The 12,520-nt window shown below is 41.7% G+C and overlaps 1 protein-coding gene and 1 non-coding gene across 2 annotated transcripts; one reads left to right on the plus strand and one right to left on the minus strand.

The window, feature by feature from the left end:
- Window positions 1-52: 52 nt before the first annotated feature.
- Window positions 53-4,733, minus strand: LOC126985584 (26S proteasome regulatory subunit 6B-like). The gene is made up of 5 exons (XM_050840742.1): window positions 4,583-4,733; window positions 2,763-2,954; window positions 1,938-2,168; window positions 940-1,392; window positions 53-534 (listed from the first exon to the last, which is right to left on the minus strand). The coding sequence occupies exons 1-5, from the start codon at window positions 4,616-4,618 to the stop codon at window positions 196-198; spliced, it is 1,251 nt and encodes a 416-aa protein (XP_050696699.1). The 5' UTR covers window positions 4,619-4,733; the 3' UTR covers window positions 53-195.
- A 1,384-nt stretch (window positions 4,734-6,117) lies between these two features.
- Window positions 6,118-6,190, plus strand: Trnak-cuu (transfer RNA lysine (anticodon CUU)). The gene has a single exon. It is a non-coding gene; the product is annotated as a tRNA-Lys (tRNA).
- Window positions 6,191-12,520: the final 6,330 nt, after the last annotated feature.

Consider the following 12,520-nt stretch of genomic DNA (forward strand, 5'->3'; position numbering starts at 1 on the left):
GAAAACATGTTAGTAACGAGTTGTATAAGGGTGTTATCAAGTAGAAACAAGCTTCATTAATTTAGACTTCTTATTAAAATGAAAGAAAACAAATAATAAGTCTTGACAAATCCTACTCCCTTAAATTACTCAGCATTGTAAAGATTCTCCCTTCAGCCCACTCGGAGAAGCTACACCAACGATGGACGGGTCTCATTACTTGTAGAACTCGTGATCAGACTCGTCCTTCTTCACATTATTCTTGTAGGCCTTCTCAAAGTCCTTAGCCAGAACGATGTACCTGTTCTCCCGCACGGCATGCATCCCCGCCTCCTGACAGATTGCATTGATATCAGCACCAGATATCCTGTCAGGGCGAGCCACATAGTCTTCCAAGTCAACATCTTCACTGAGGTTCATGCGGCCGGTGATGGTCGAGAAGATGAGACGCTTCTGTCTTCGGTCTGGTAAGGGAAATTCAATCTTGCGGTCGAGTCGCCCTGGTCGCAGGAGAGCTGGATCAAGTGTGTCAGCCCTGTTGGTGGCCATGATCACCTGTGGGGGAAGAAGCTTTGGTGTTAGAAGGTCCAGTAACTGACATAAGATGCATGAACAGATTTTAGGAAGGGGAGGAAAGGGATTTTGAGATCATACATTTATAGGAACAGTGTCTGGTGGGCGCTTATATTTTCATTTGATTTTGTCCTTGAGCTGCTCCTTTACTGAAAAAAAAAAAAAAAAAAAAAAAAAAAAAAAAAAGGGGCAAAGGGAAATAATTGATCACTGCAATGATTATGTAGGAGAAAATATTGCATTCTTGATATTATATGATCAGAAAAGTGCATGAGATACTGCTCTCAAATGTTAACAAAGAAGAAAAATCTTGGATAAGGATTTGACTGAACTCTACAGCAAGCCTTGATTCTGCACCCCAAACCTCCAAGTGTAGAGGCACCTCACCTTGACATTAGTGGTCTGATCAAAGCCGTCCATCTGGTTCAGCAGCTCCAGCAAGATACGCTGCACCTCCCTGTCAGCGCCAGTCTGTGCGTCGAAGCGCTTGGTGGCAATGGCATCGATCTCGTCAATGAATATGATGGCCGGTGCATTCTCCCTGGCCAGCCTAAACACATCCCTCACCATGCGTGGCCCCTCACCAAGATACTTCTGCACAAACTCAGACCCCACCACCCTGATGAAGGAGGCGGTGGTGTGGTGGGCGACGGCCTTGGCCAGCATGGTCTTGCCGCAGCCTGGGGGCCCGAACATCAACACGCCTCTTGGGGGGTCAATGCCGATCTGCTTGTACAGGTCAAAGTGGGTCAGGGGCAGCTCCACGGCCTCCTTGATTTCCTGCTTCTGCATGTCCAGCCCACCGATGTCTGAGTAGGCTACGTCAGGCTTCTCATCAGCCTGCACCAGGGAAAAGGTTAAAACAGTAATTAAAACAGGGCTAACATGAGATGAACCACCTCCACCTGCAAGTAATTATGAGTAATAGTAATAATAATGTCAGTCTGTAAGTGCCTCGAAAAACAAAATTTTAATCCCTATGGCTGTTAAAACTTGGCCATAAGGGAGAGCAGGGTTAAATGTGTCTTGTGTGAGCTTGGAAAGTCCTAATTTAGTGGAGGAAATGAGAAAATAGCAATAATAATAATTACGAAACAAATCAAAGGAAGTATAGATGACAGGCTTTTCCACCACGTATAAGCAATAAAACGTGTAGTATTCTCTTGACGATACAAAGCCACTCCAGGTATTACAGGCATTATTTTCAAACTGAACAATATAAAAGGCTGCAGTCGAATATATCAAAACAATCACCTAACTCAAATAAGTGAGAGAAAATTAAAAGGGTGACCTAAGACTAGAATCATCTCAATCAAAATTTCTCACATGATGAAACGTAAAAAGATGAACAACATTACACCAGCATTACAATTAGCCCTACACACCTGCAGCATGGAGATGGAGGAGTCAGCCTCCGGGGGCAGCACATCGACCAGGGCATTGCTGTGTTTGTGCAGTGCCACAGAGGCCGAGGGCTTGAGCAGCTCTCGGTCAATGGTGGAGAGGATGCGCACATAGTAGTTTGAGCCTGTGGTGGACCCGACGATGCCTGTGTTTTGGTCCACGGCCTCCAGGAACTGACCAATCACCAGCGGCACACTCTGGATTCTCTTCACCTGTAAACAATATACAAAAATATATTTATGTAACGTAAAATTCACTTTAAGTATGATCGTTAGGAATGCAACTCTCATATACGGCAAAAGGTAGTACCTGAAAGTGCAGATATTGAGAAGTTAGAATTTTCTGAACAGTATTTCTTTCTGACTACTGAAAAAAAGTTAACTCTTTGTTTTTACAGTAGCTTGATAATTCCATGAAAAACTGCATAGAAGATAAAATAAATATAGGAATCTACAACCCCACTGTTTACTTCAATTTGTATTATTTTGTTTATTTTTAGCCACTGACCATTTTTACTTTGATTGTAATCCACTAAAATTTTACGGTCCAGTGATGAAAAAATTACTAATATTGGACATCAGCAAGCTACACAGAACTGAAGTAAATCTTGTAAGGTGAAGAAGCCAGTTTCTAGGTAAGGGAGAGGTTGGGTGTCTCAAGCTTCTGTCCAATCAGCAACAAGTTTATCAAAGCAGTCTAAGCTCCAATCACAAGCTTGAAGTAGACAAGAATATAGTGCCCATACACTTCCCTGCTGCTAACTCTTAATGAAAGGAATTTGAAGGAATATGATAACAGGCCCTTACCTCTTCCTGCGCATGCCTGTACTCCTTCTTCAGGTTGTGCAGCTCGTCCTTGATGTAGTCCTCCTGCACCCTCAGGTACTCCAGGTTCTGCAGGAGCCGCTTGTACATGTTGTAGTCATCACGGGTTGACTCATCATTCACCACCGTCAGGCCCCCAACCACTGGGCCCTTCACCTCGGCTATCTCCTCCACCTGGACAGGGTGAAGAATGGCTATAGGAGTGGCAAGTATAAGATGAGAATAGGACTGACGAGCAGAGGAAGGATTAGGGTTGCAAAGGGTGGGAAAGTTTCCTGAAAAATAGAAAGATTCTGGGAATTTGGGGAATTTCCAAATTTTTCTCACATGTTTGTATTAGTAAACAAACCAATTTTGCATAATATAATCCTTAAATAAAAATTTTCAAGCAACAAACATTGTATTTCTAATAGTTTAAGAAACTTTCAAACATGATATCCAGGCAACTACAGCATAAATTAACAAAGAAAGCCGTCATTGTGTTATATAGAAAGCCTCATTTAGTAAGGAAGAATAATGATTTTTCTGAGTCAAGATGTATGGTTATGGTTTGGGGTTTTGTTAGGTTAGGTTAAGTTTAGGGAATTTTCAAAGACATGATATACAGAAACCTATAGCATAAATTAACACAGAAAGCCTTCACTGTGTTATATACAAAGTCTCATCAGTAAGGAAGCACAGATGAATTTTCTGAGTCAAGACCAATAGTAACTGTTTGGGGTTATGTTAGGTTAAGTTTAGGGTATTTTCAAACACATGATATCCAGTACCTTATGGTATAAATCAACAAAGAATGACCTCACTTTGTTGTATAGAAAGTCTCATTAGTAAGGAAACATATATGAATCTTCTGAGTCAAGACCTATAGTAACTGTTTGGGGTTTTGTTAGGTTTGGTTAAGTTTAGGGAATTTTCAAACACATGATATCCAGAAACCTATAGCCTAAGTTAACAAAGAAAGCCTTCACTGTGTCATATATTAAATCTCATCAGTAAGGAAGCATAGATGAGTTTTTGAGTCAAGACATGAGTTGGGTGTAATTCTGTAAGCAGGGCCTAAGTCAGCTTAAATTCCCTCAAAAACATAATTACTAAACCACATGACTTAAGACTTTGCAATACGGGAGAGCACAGTAAAATAAGGATTGTGTGTGCTTGGAAACTCGTAATTAACTGTAGGAAAGGAGGAAATAATAATAATAATAATGTAAGGAGTGCAATCTTTTACGAGCCTCAGGAAATGCAATTATATGACCCTGTGGATATCAATATGCGGCCAAAAGGAAGAAAACAGTTAAATAAAGCTCGTATGTGTTTGATAACTTACACATATGAAGAAATAATAATAATAATAGGTAATAATAATAATAATAATAATGTCGGGTTAAGCGTAATTGTAAGTAGTGGTTATTAATGTGGCCAAAAGGAAGAAAACAGTTAAATAAAGCTTGTATGTGCTTGATAACTTACACAGATGAGGAAATAACAATAATAATAATAATAGTACGGTCTGGGGTGCAATCTTTTACGTGGCTCGGAAAAAATCATGATTGTAAGTACTATGGCCATTAGTGTGGCCAAAAGGAAGGAAACAGTTAAATAAAGCTCGTATGTGTTTGATAAATTATACTGATGAGGAAATAATAATAATAATAATGTCCGAGGTGCAATCTTTTACGTGCCTCGGGAAAACATGATTCTAAGTACTATGGCTGTTCAGACTTCGGCACAAGGAAGAGGAGAGGTGTACGAGGCTTTGACGTGCTTGTTCTGTTGTATGTACGAGTTAAAAAATGTCTTACTTTCTCCGAGGCCGCGGTGATGCCGATCTCCTCCATGACTGTATGTGACCGCCGCTGCCTGACGGACCCTCGACTTGGCCGCCACAACAACCGCCGGACGCTCGACTTTCAGGATGGGAACTTCCTATGTACAGCGTTAACTTTGTTCTAAATCGCGTCTCTTCAATAGAATGAATTATGGCACTCGAATGTTCATATATTTACACAGTAGCTCGGTTAGTGGTAAAGGTGACCTCAGGTGAAATGACAACTCAGGATCACCATTTCGAGTCCAGCTTTGCCCGGGCCCTTCAAACACACGCAGACGCTTTCAGTCCTTTTTTTTCTTTTTCCCGGCCATTCACTGTGTCAGACATAGGCTACGCCAGGGCCATACTCAGGGGGGAGGGGGTCGGACGACCCCCTCATCTGCTGAAAGGTACAGTTTCTGAGAAAGTTAAAACGAAAAACTGCGACGAAAAGTCCCAGTTTTTCGTTTTGGCAGCAGCAAAATGCACCCAGAAATGTCAGTTTTTCAAAATCCCGAACACACCAACAGATTGGACTCGCTTCGCTGGCCACTCGCCCTTCTTCTCATTTACTGAAAAAAGACCCACCTGCCCCTTTTACAGTTCTGGGTACGGCCCTTTTCTAAGTCAGCAGAGCGCGATCGAGGGGCCAATGAATCCTGGAAAGATGAATGACATGTTTTTTTGTGTTTTTACCCTTCTTTTAGGGCCTGTCGGAAAAATGTGTACCCGGGAAAACCTGGGAAAGGTAAATGGTGGTAACCCGGATATCACTGACGATGTCCCGCCATTGCCGCCAGGGTCAATGAGACGGGGAGGAACACCGAGGCCACGCGCAGCCATGGCGTCTGTCCCCAACTTTACCTTTCGTTTGTTCCCTGTTCTCTCTCTCTCTCTCTCTCTCTCTCTCTCTCTCTCCACAAAGACCCGCATCCACTTGCTCCTTCCTCAAATCCTTCCTCAACACCACATTTCCCAGAAGCTTAAATATATTCCCACACAGAGAGAGAGAGAGAGAGAGAGAGAGAGAGAGAGAGAGAGAGAGAGAGAGAGAACGCGTTAAAAGAAGTATATTGAAAAGAGCGACTGAAGTTTCTTATTTTTATATTCTAAACTCATTTTAACACACACACACACACACACACACACACACACACACACACACACACACACACACACACAGTATAAATTTTCCACTCCAAATAACGTTTCACAAATTTTTTCGCCCCCACATAATCAGCTCACGTTAAGAGCGTAAAATATAGCCATTCAGAGAGTGAATTTTCATGACACTGAAACCACCATTTTCATGCATGTTTGTGTGGTTATCGACATGTGAATGACGCCTTTTAACCACGGAATTTGATAGCACGAAATAATAATAATAATAGTAGTAGTAGTAGTAGTAGTAGTAGTAGTAGTAGTGGTGGTGGTGGTAGTAGAGGTGGTGGTGGTAGTAGTAGTAGTAGTGGAGAAGAAATAAGAAAAATATATGTAGATACCCCTCTGATCTCCCATCCTTCATCAGCCCGGCTAGCTCAGTCGGTAGAGCACGAGACTCTTAATCTCGGGGTCGTGGGTTCGAGCCCCACGTTGGGCGGTATTGTTTTTTGGACTTGCACTTTACTATCACCAACACACTTATGAACGATATATAAAAAAACAATGAGCAAAAACTATTGATGGTGGATTTCCAAATGTGAAGGCAGTGTTTTTACGAGAGAGAGAGCAAAACTAAATTACTTAAGTTTGTTGTGAATTTGCCCCCCGACCTCCCCCTGAAAAAGGAAAGAAAAACAACTACATCAAGACTCGCAAACTTTAATCTTAACTTCCTTGCCTCACAGTTCCGACATTTTCCGCTGAACCATCGACTTGAATCAATCGGGTAAAGACAATAATAAAGTCAACGCTTGTCTGCACTAATGATAACATAAGGGGAAGAAAATATAAATAAAAAAGTGAAGAAAATCTCATACTATTCCATATTACCTTCAAACACATATAAATACATTCGTTTGATTTCGCAAGAGTGGGTGAGCTTCAACTTTTGCCGAAGGAGAAGGGAAAGGAGGAGAAGGAAGAGGAGGAGAAGGAGGAGGAGGAGGAGGAGGAGGAGGAGGAGGAGAGTCTCTTTGTCTACTTCATCGCAAATAATCTCCTTGTGCATGAATGGCGGTCTGAGAGCTATTGAAACTTCTGCTGTGCGCTCAGAATGACGGTAACAATGGTGGTGGTGACTGTGTGTGTGTGTGTGTGTGTGTATTTCCCCTTCCTGGTTCTTGCAAGGGACTCAGAATGGTAAAAGTCAAGTAAAGCTTCGATGAGAAAGTGAGAGAAAGGGAAGAAGAAAAAAATAATAATATGCTAATGTACTTTTCCCTTTCGATCTCTCCTTTATTTTATTTTTTGTATTTTCCGATAAGCTCTTTTACTCTCATAGTTTTTGTGTTGGATTATAACAGGTGTTCTCCCCTCTACCTGTCTTTACTAATCTGTAGGTGTTCTTACTAAGCGCTTGGGTATTTAGTAGAAAGATGAAAAAAAGAAAATGGTTAACAGTATTTAGAAGAAAAGAAACACGCATTTACGAAGACAAAACAAAACAATGATTACACCTATAGGATTAATGTATATAACTTAAGAACACGTCTCTATACATACATACATACAAACGATGATAACAATGATTTTGATGATGATGATAATAATAATAACTAATAAAATGGAGACAACAACAACAATACCAACAATAACAACAACAACAACAAGTGACACAAGTAAAACAAACAAACACACAAACATTCTTCTGCACATACCAGAAAAAAAAACGTACACACACACACACACACACACACACACACACACACACACACGAGACGGTGGAACAAAGTGATCGGAAAACATACGTACAAACTGAATTATTAACTCTATCAATAACGAGTGAACTGAATACATTAACGCGTGAATAAATAAAGAGAACAATGAATAATACATGAAAGCTAACAGGTAGATAGATAGAGACAAATAGATAGATAGATAGATAGATAGATAGAGACAAATAGATAGATAGATAGATAAGTAAATAAAGAAACCAGAAAACATGACTGGCACTTACATATCCACTCTCCCATGCCCCCTTCCCCCTCCCCTCCCCCCCTCCCCCCTCCCCTCCCTCTTAATGCAATCCTTTCAAACGTCATCGATTCAGTATTCTGCATCAATTACTCCTGCAGGAAAGTGAAACAACGGTATATCCTGTAACCTGTAAGAGCGCCGAGTAGTAGCAGCAGCAGCAGCAGCAGTAGTAGTAGTAGTAGTTGTTGTTCTAGTAGTGGCAGTACCCAACATGAGTTACTATACGCATTTTCTTTATCAATTAAGAATATAATTATATGTGGCGTTTAACTAACTACCTTACTAACTAACTGTGGCATCGATTTCACTTTGTTTTTCCTTCGTTTTGTGCATCTTATCCTAAAGGTCCCTGCAGATGCGATATTTAGGACTCGAATGCCTCTACTTAACAATACTAGAACGCCAGCCAACGAGAGCAGGAGGGATACAGATTTCAGCCAATAGGGTAGCAATACGTCATCAAGAAAACCATGACGCCAGAGTGGAGGCTGAACGCTGACTGGCTGAAAATTGGCAGCACACAGTTATTGCGTTTTCATGTTTCGGGGGCTAATTACAAACACAGAAAGAGACATACATTAAAAGATACGATCCGAATATAAATGCAAAACCAACTGTAATAAAGACACGTTAAAAATACTATCGAATAATTGAATGTGGAATGAAATGTATAATTCTTTCTCGCACGGGATTTGCACGCGCCAAAGGTGGGATTAGGGCAAAAATTAATGTGTTCTGTGTAAATGCATGAATTCTCTTGAACGTGGAAGCTCGCGCGCCATTCTAAGCCACCCTAAGCCGAAAAAGAAAAATATTTGATGTTGACGTCGGGCAGGAGCAAGGGGCGTAAAAATGTCTTTCTTATTAATTCTTTTTTTGAGAGGTAGTACTTCAACAGCCCCTCTCTCTCTCTCTCTCTCTCTCTCTCTCTCTCTCTCTCTCTCTCTCTCTCTCTCTCTCTCTCTCTCTCTCTCTCTCTCTCTCTCTCTCTCTCGCTCCTTCCTTTCCTTATTTTCATTTTTTCACTTTTCTTTTTTCCCTCCTTCCTTTTTCACCATTTTTCTTTCTTTCATTTCTTTTAATTCCTTCATTACTTCTTCCTTTTTCTTTTAATTTCTTCATTCTTTCTTTCTTTCTTTTTCTTATAATTCCTTCATTCTTTCTTTTTTTTCTTTTAATTCTTTCATTCTTTCTCTTTTTCTCCCCGTTTATTTCTTTCTTTCTTTCTTTTCCTCCCTCTCACACTCACCCACATGCCTCTCTCTTATCACAAACGTAATAAAATAAACCTAAAACTCACAGCTATGATGATAATACAGATATATGTTTACAGTACCGGGAACACTCTTCATCTTCTTAACAAATCCGAATTTTGTAGTGAAAAGAGAATATGTATACACACTCTTTGATTCTCCTCCTATTTGCTTGTCTGTCTGTCTCTCTGTCTGTCTGTCTGTTTGTGCATCTGTATCTGCTGGCCTGTCTGTATCGCCATGTCTCTGCCTATCTTACTGAATGTCAATGTCTTTCTCTCTCTCTCTCTCTCTCTCTCTCTCTCTCTCTCTCTCTCTCTCTCTCTCTCTCTAATCAATTCGGCACGAGAGAGGGGGGAGGGGGACGGGGAGAGGGAGGGGGCCCACATCACCTGACCCGTTTCATGCCTCACGGACCTCCGATATCTGAATCATTACATTTGGAAGGTGACGGCCGACTCGGGGGGAGGGGGCGGACGAGGGAGGAGGAGGAGGGGGAGGGGCCTAGCGAAATTTGAAACAAGGACACGGAGAGACAGAGCGGAGAGAGGGAGAGAAATGAGATGAAAATGGATAGGGTATAGATTTTTCCCTTTTGTTCTGTATTTCTTCTTTCTATGAATGGGGTGAAAGAAGGAAAGCTACGAGTATGTCATCTTGTGTTTTTTGTTTTGTTTGGAAGAAGGAAGGAGGGTAGAGGAAGAGAGAGAAAGATAAATGAGATGAAAAAGGAAGAGATAGGGTACGGATGTTTCCCTTCTGATTTGTATTTTACTTTTTATGAGTGGGGAGGAATAAGGAAACCTATGTCATCTTCGTTTTTTTATATTTTGTTTGTGTTGAGTTTGGAAGAGGAACGGAAAGCAGAGGGGGAGAGATAAATGAGATGGCGGCATAGGGTATATATTTCTCCCTCCTGTTCTGTGCTTCGTCTTTTGTTTTGCGAAGGGAGGAAGAAGGAAAAGTGTCATCTTTGCTTTTTTTTGTGTTGTGTTTAGTTTCGAGCAAGACAGAGAAGAAGAAAAGGGAGAGAAATGAAATGAAGGCATGGGATATATATTTCTCCCTCCTGTTCTGCGTTTTCTTTTTTGTTTTGCGAAAGGAGAAAGAAGGAAAACTGTCATCTCTGCTTTCTTTTTTTATGTGTTTAGTTTCGAACAAGACAGAGAAGAAGAAGAGGGAGAGAAATGAGATGGAGGCATGGGATATATATTTCTCCCTCCTGTTCTGCGTTTTCTTTTTTGTTTTGCGAAAGGAAAAAGAAGGAAAACTGTCATCTCTGCTTTTTATTGTGTTGTGTTTAGTTTCGAGCAAGACAGAAAAGAAGAGGGAGAGAAATGAGAAATGAAAAGGGATACGTTATGAATATATATAAGGAAAACTGTCATCTTTGCTTTCTTTTTTATGTATTTAATTTCGAACAAGACAGAGAAAAAGAAGAAGGAGAAAAATGAGAAATGAAAAGGGATACTGTATGAATATGGGAGAAAGAAAAGAAGGAAAATTATACGACTTCTGTTTTTTTTTTAAAGTTTAGTTTGTGCGTCTAGGTTGATAAAAATAAATGAATAAAAATGGTAAGGCTTTGTATATTAATAATGATTCGTGTGAAGTGAGTTAATGTTTTTTCCTTCATAATTATTTTTCTCAAGCATTTACATGGACACACACACACACACACACACACACACACACACACACACGCACACACGCACACACACACACGCCGAAGCACCCCCTGAAATAGGATTAAATCTCGTTCCATTGGTCGTGTGTGTGTGTGTGTGTGTGTGTGTGTGTGTGTGCGTGTGTGTATGTGTGTGTGTGTGTGTGTGTGTGTGTGTGTGTGTGTGTTTAAATGCTTGTAACGCCCCACTTAGCAAATAGAAGAACCGCATTTATTTGCTATGAATTTCTTTTGAATTTACGTAAAAAAAAAAAAAATAAAGTGGTGAGACCCGTACACACACACACACACACACACACTTAGCCTGCATTTTTTTTGTTTTTCTTTATTATTTTATTTATTCCTTACCTCCTTGTTTTCTGCTGTTCGCTTTACCACGGATTTTCTCACAATAATTCTGCCTGTGCTTTGATCTCTCTCTCTCTCTCTCTCTCTCTCTCTCTCTCTCTCTCTCTCTCTTGTTTTGGTCTATTTTATCTCCCTTTCCATTTATCTTTCCTTTTATCTCTCCCCCTCTCCCCTCTCCCTCCTTATCCCCCTCTCCTCCATTCCCTTTCATTCGCTTCCTTTCCATTTTCTCCCCCTTGGTCTCTCTCATTTCCTGTTTTCTTCCCTTCTACCTCCCTCACCCCCCTTTTGGCCTCCTCTTCCTTCCTCTTCTCTTCTCTCTTTTCCCCTCGTTTCATTTCTATTTTCCTGCTCTTCCTCTTTCTCTCGCTCTCTCTTTCTCTTTCCATTCATTGCTCTTATTCTTTCTCTCTCTCTTTCTCCTTTCCCATTTTTGGTTAATATTCAATACATAATTTTTTCCCTTATTATCTTTCTTTGTTCTCTTTTTTTCTTTCTCTCTCTCGTGTTTGCTTCCTAGTTCTCCCCTTCTCGCGTTCTCCTTCTTTTTCTCTCCACTCTCTCCTCTCTTCCTCCTTCCCTCCCTCACTGCATTCTTACTCATCCCTCCTCTCGTTCTCACATGTTTTTTTTCATCTCTCTCTCTCTCTCTCTCTCTCTCTCTCTCTCTCTCTCTCTCTCCCCCCCCACAAAGGAAGAGGAGGTTTCCGAAAGAAAATTCTGAGGATTAGGAGGAGGAGGAGAAGGTGGAAAAAAGAAGAGGAGGAGGAGGAGGAGGGTGAGAAGGGGGAGGAGGAGGAGAGAACGCACAGAAGCAAAAGCAAGGAAAGGGGGATAAAGAGGAGGAGGAGGGTAAATAAAGGAAGCGGATGAGAATGAGGAGGAGGAGGAGCCGGAGGAAGAGAGAGGGGAGAGGGAGAAGGAGGAACCGGAGGAGGAGGAGGAGGAGGAGGAGGAGGAGAAAGGTAAAAGCGGGAGGCGACGTACCTGTAATTAAGGGTCAAGTTAGCGTTATTATCCTTCCAAGTGGTGCAGGAAATACAACGAAAGAAAGGGAAGAAAGGGGAGAGGAGGAGGAGGAGGAGAAGGAGGAGGAGGCCGCTGGGACGAGGACGACCAAGAGAGAGAGAGAGAGAGAGAGAGCGAGAGAGAGAGGCAGTGGCGCGGCCTTACTGCAGTCAGTTTGGTTCAGAACGTTTCAGGAGGGACTTCGAACGCTCGCCGCTTGCCCACCTCGATCCCGACGCAGCCCGGCAGTCGCGCGGCGCTCCTGAGGCCCAGAGTAGCGGGGAATGAGCTCAGCGGCGCCAAGGACATTGAGGACAGCGGCTCATGTGTGCTGTTCGTGCCGTATAGACCCCAGCAGAGCATAGGAGCCCCGTGCACCCCCGCCGAGGAACGAAGGGACGTGAGGAAAATTTAAAACCGCCTGTGCGCTTGTGAAGAATTGATAAAATTGAGTCTCTTTAAAACTTAAGTAACGTTCTGGATTCACGGAGGACTC

The sequence above is a fragment of the Eriocheir sinensis genome, chromosome 5 (assembly GCF_024679095.1).
Source record: "Eriocheir sinensis breed Jianghai 21 chromosome 5, ASM2467909v1, whole genome shotgun sequence".
Classification (NCBI taxonomy): domain Eukaryota; kingdom Metazoa; phylum Arthropoda; class Malacostraca; order Decapoda; family Varunidae; genus Eriocheir; species Eriocheir sinensis.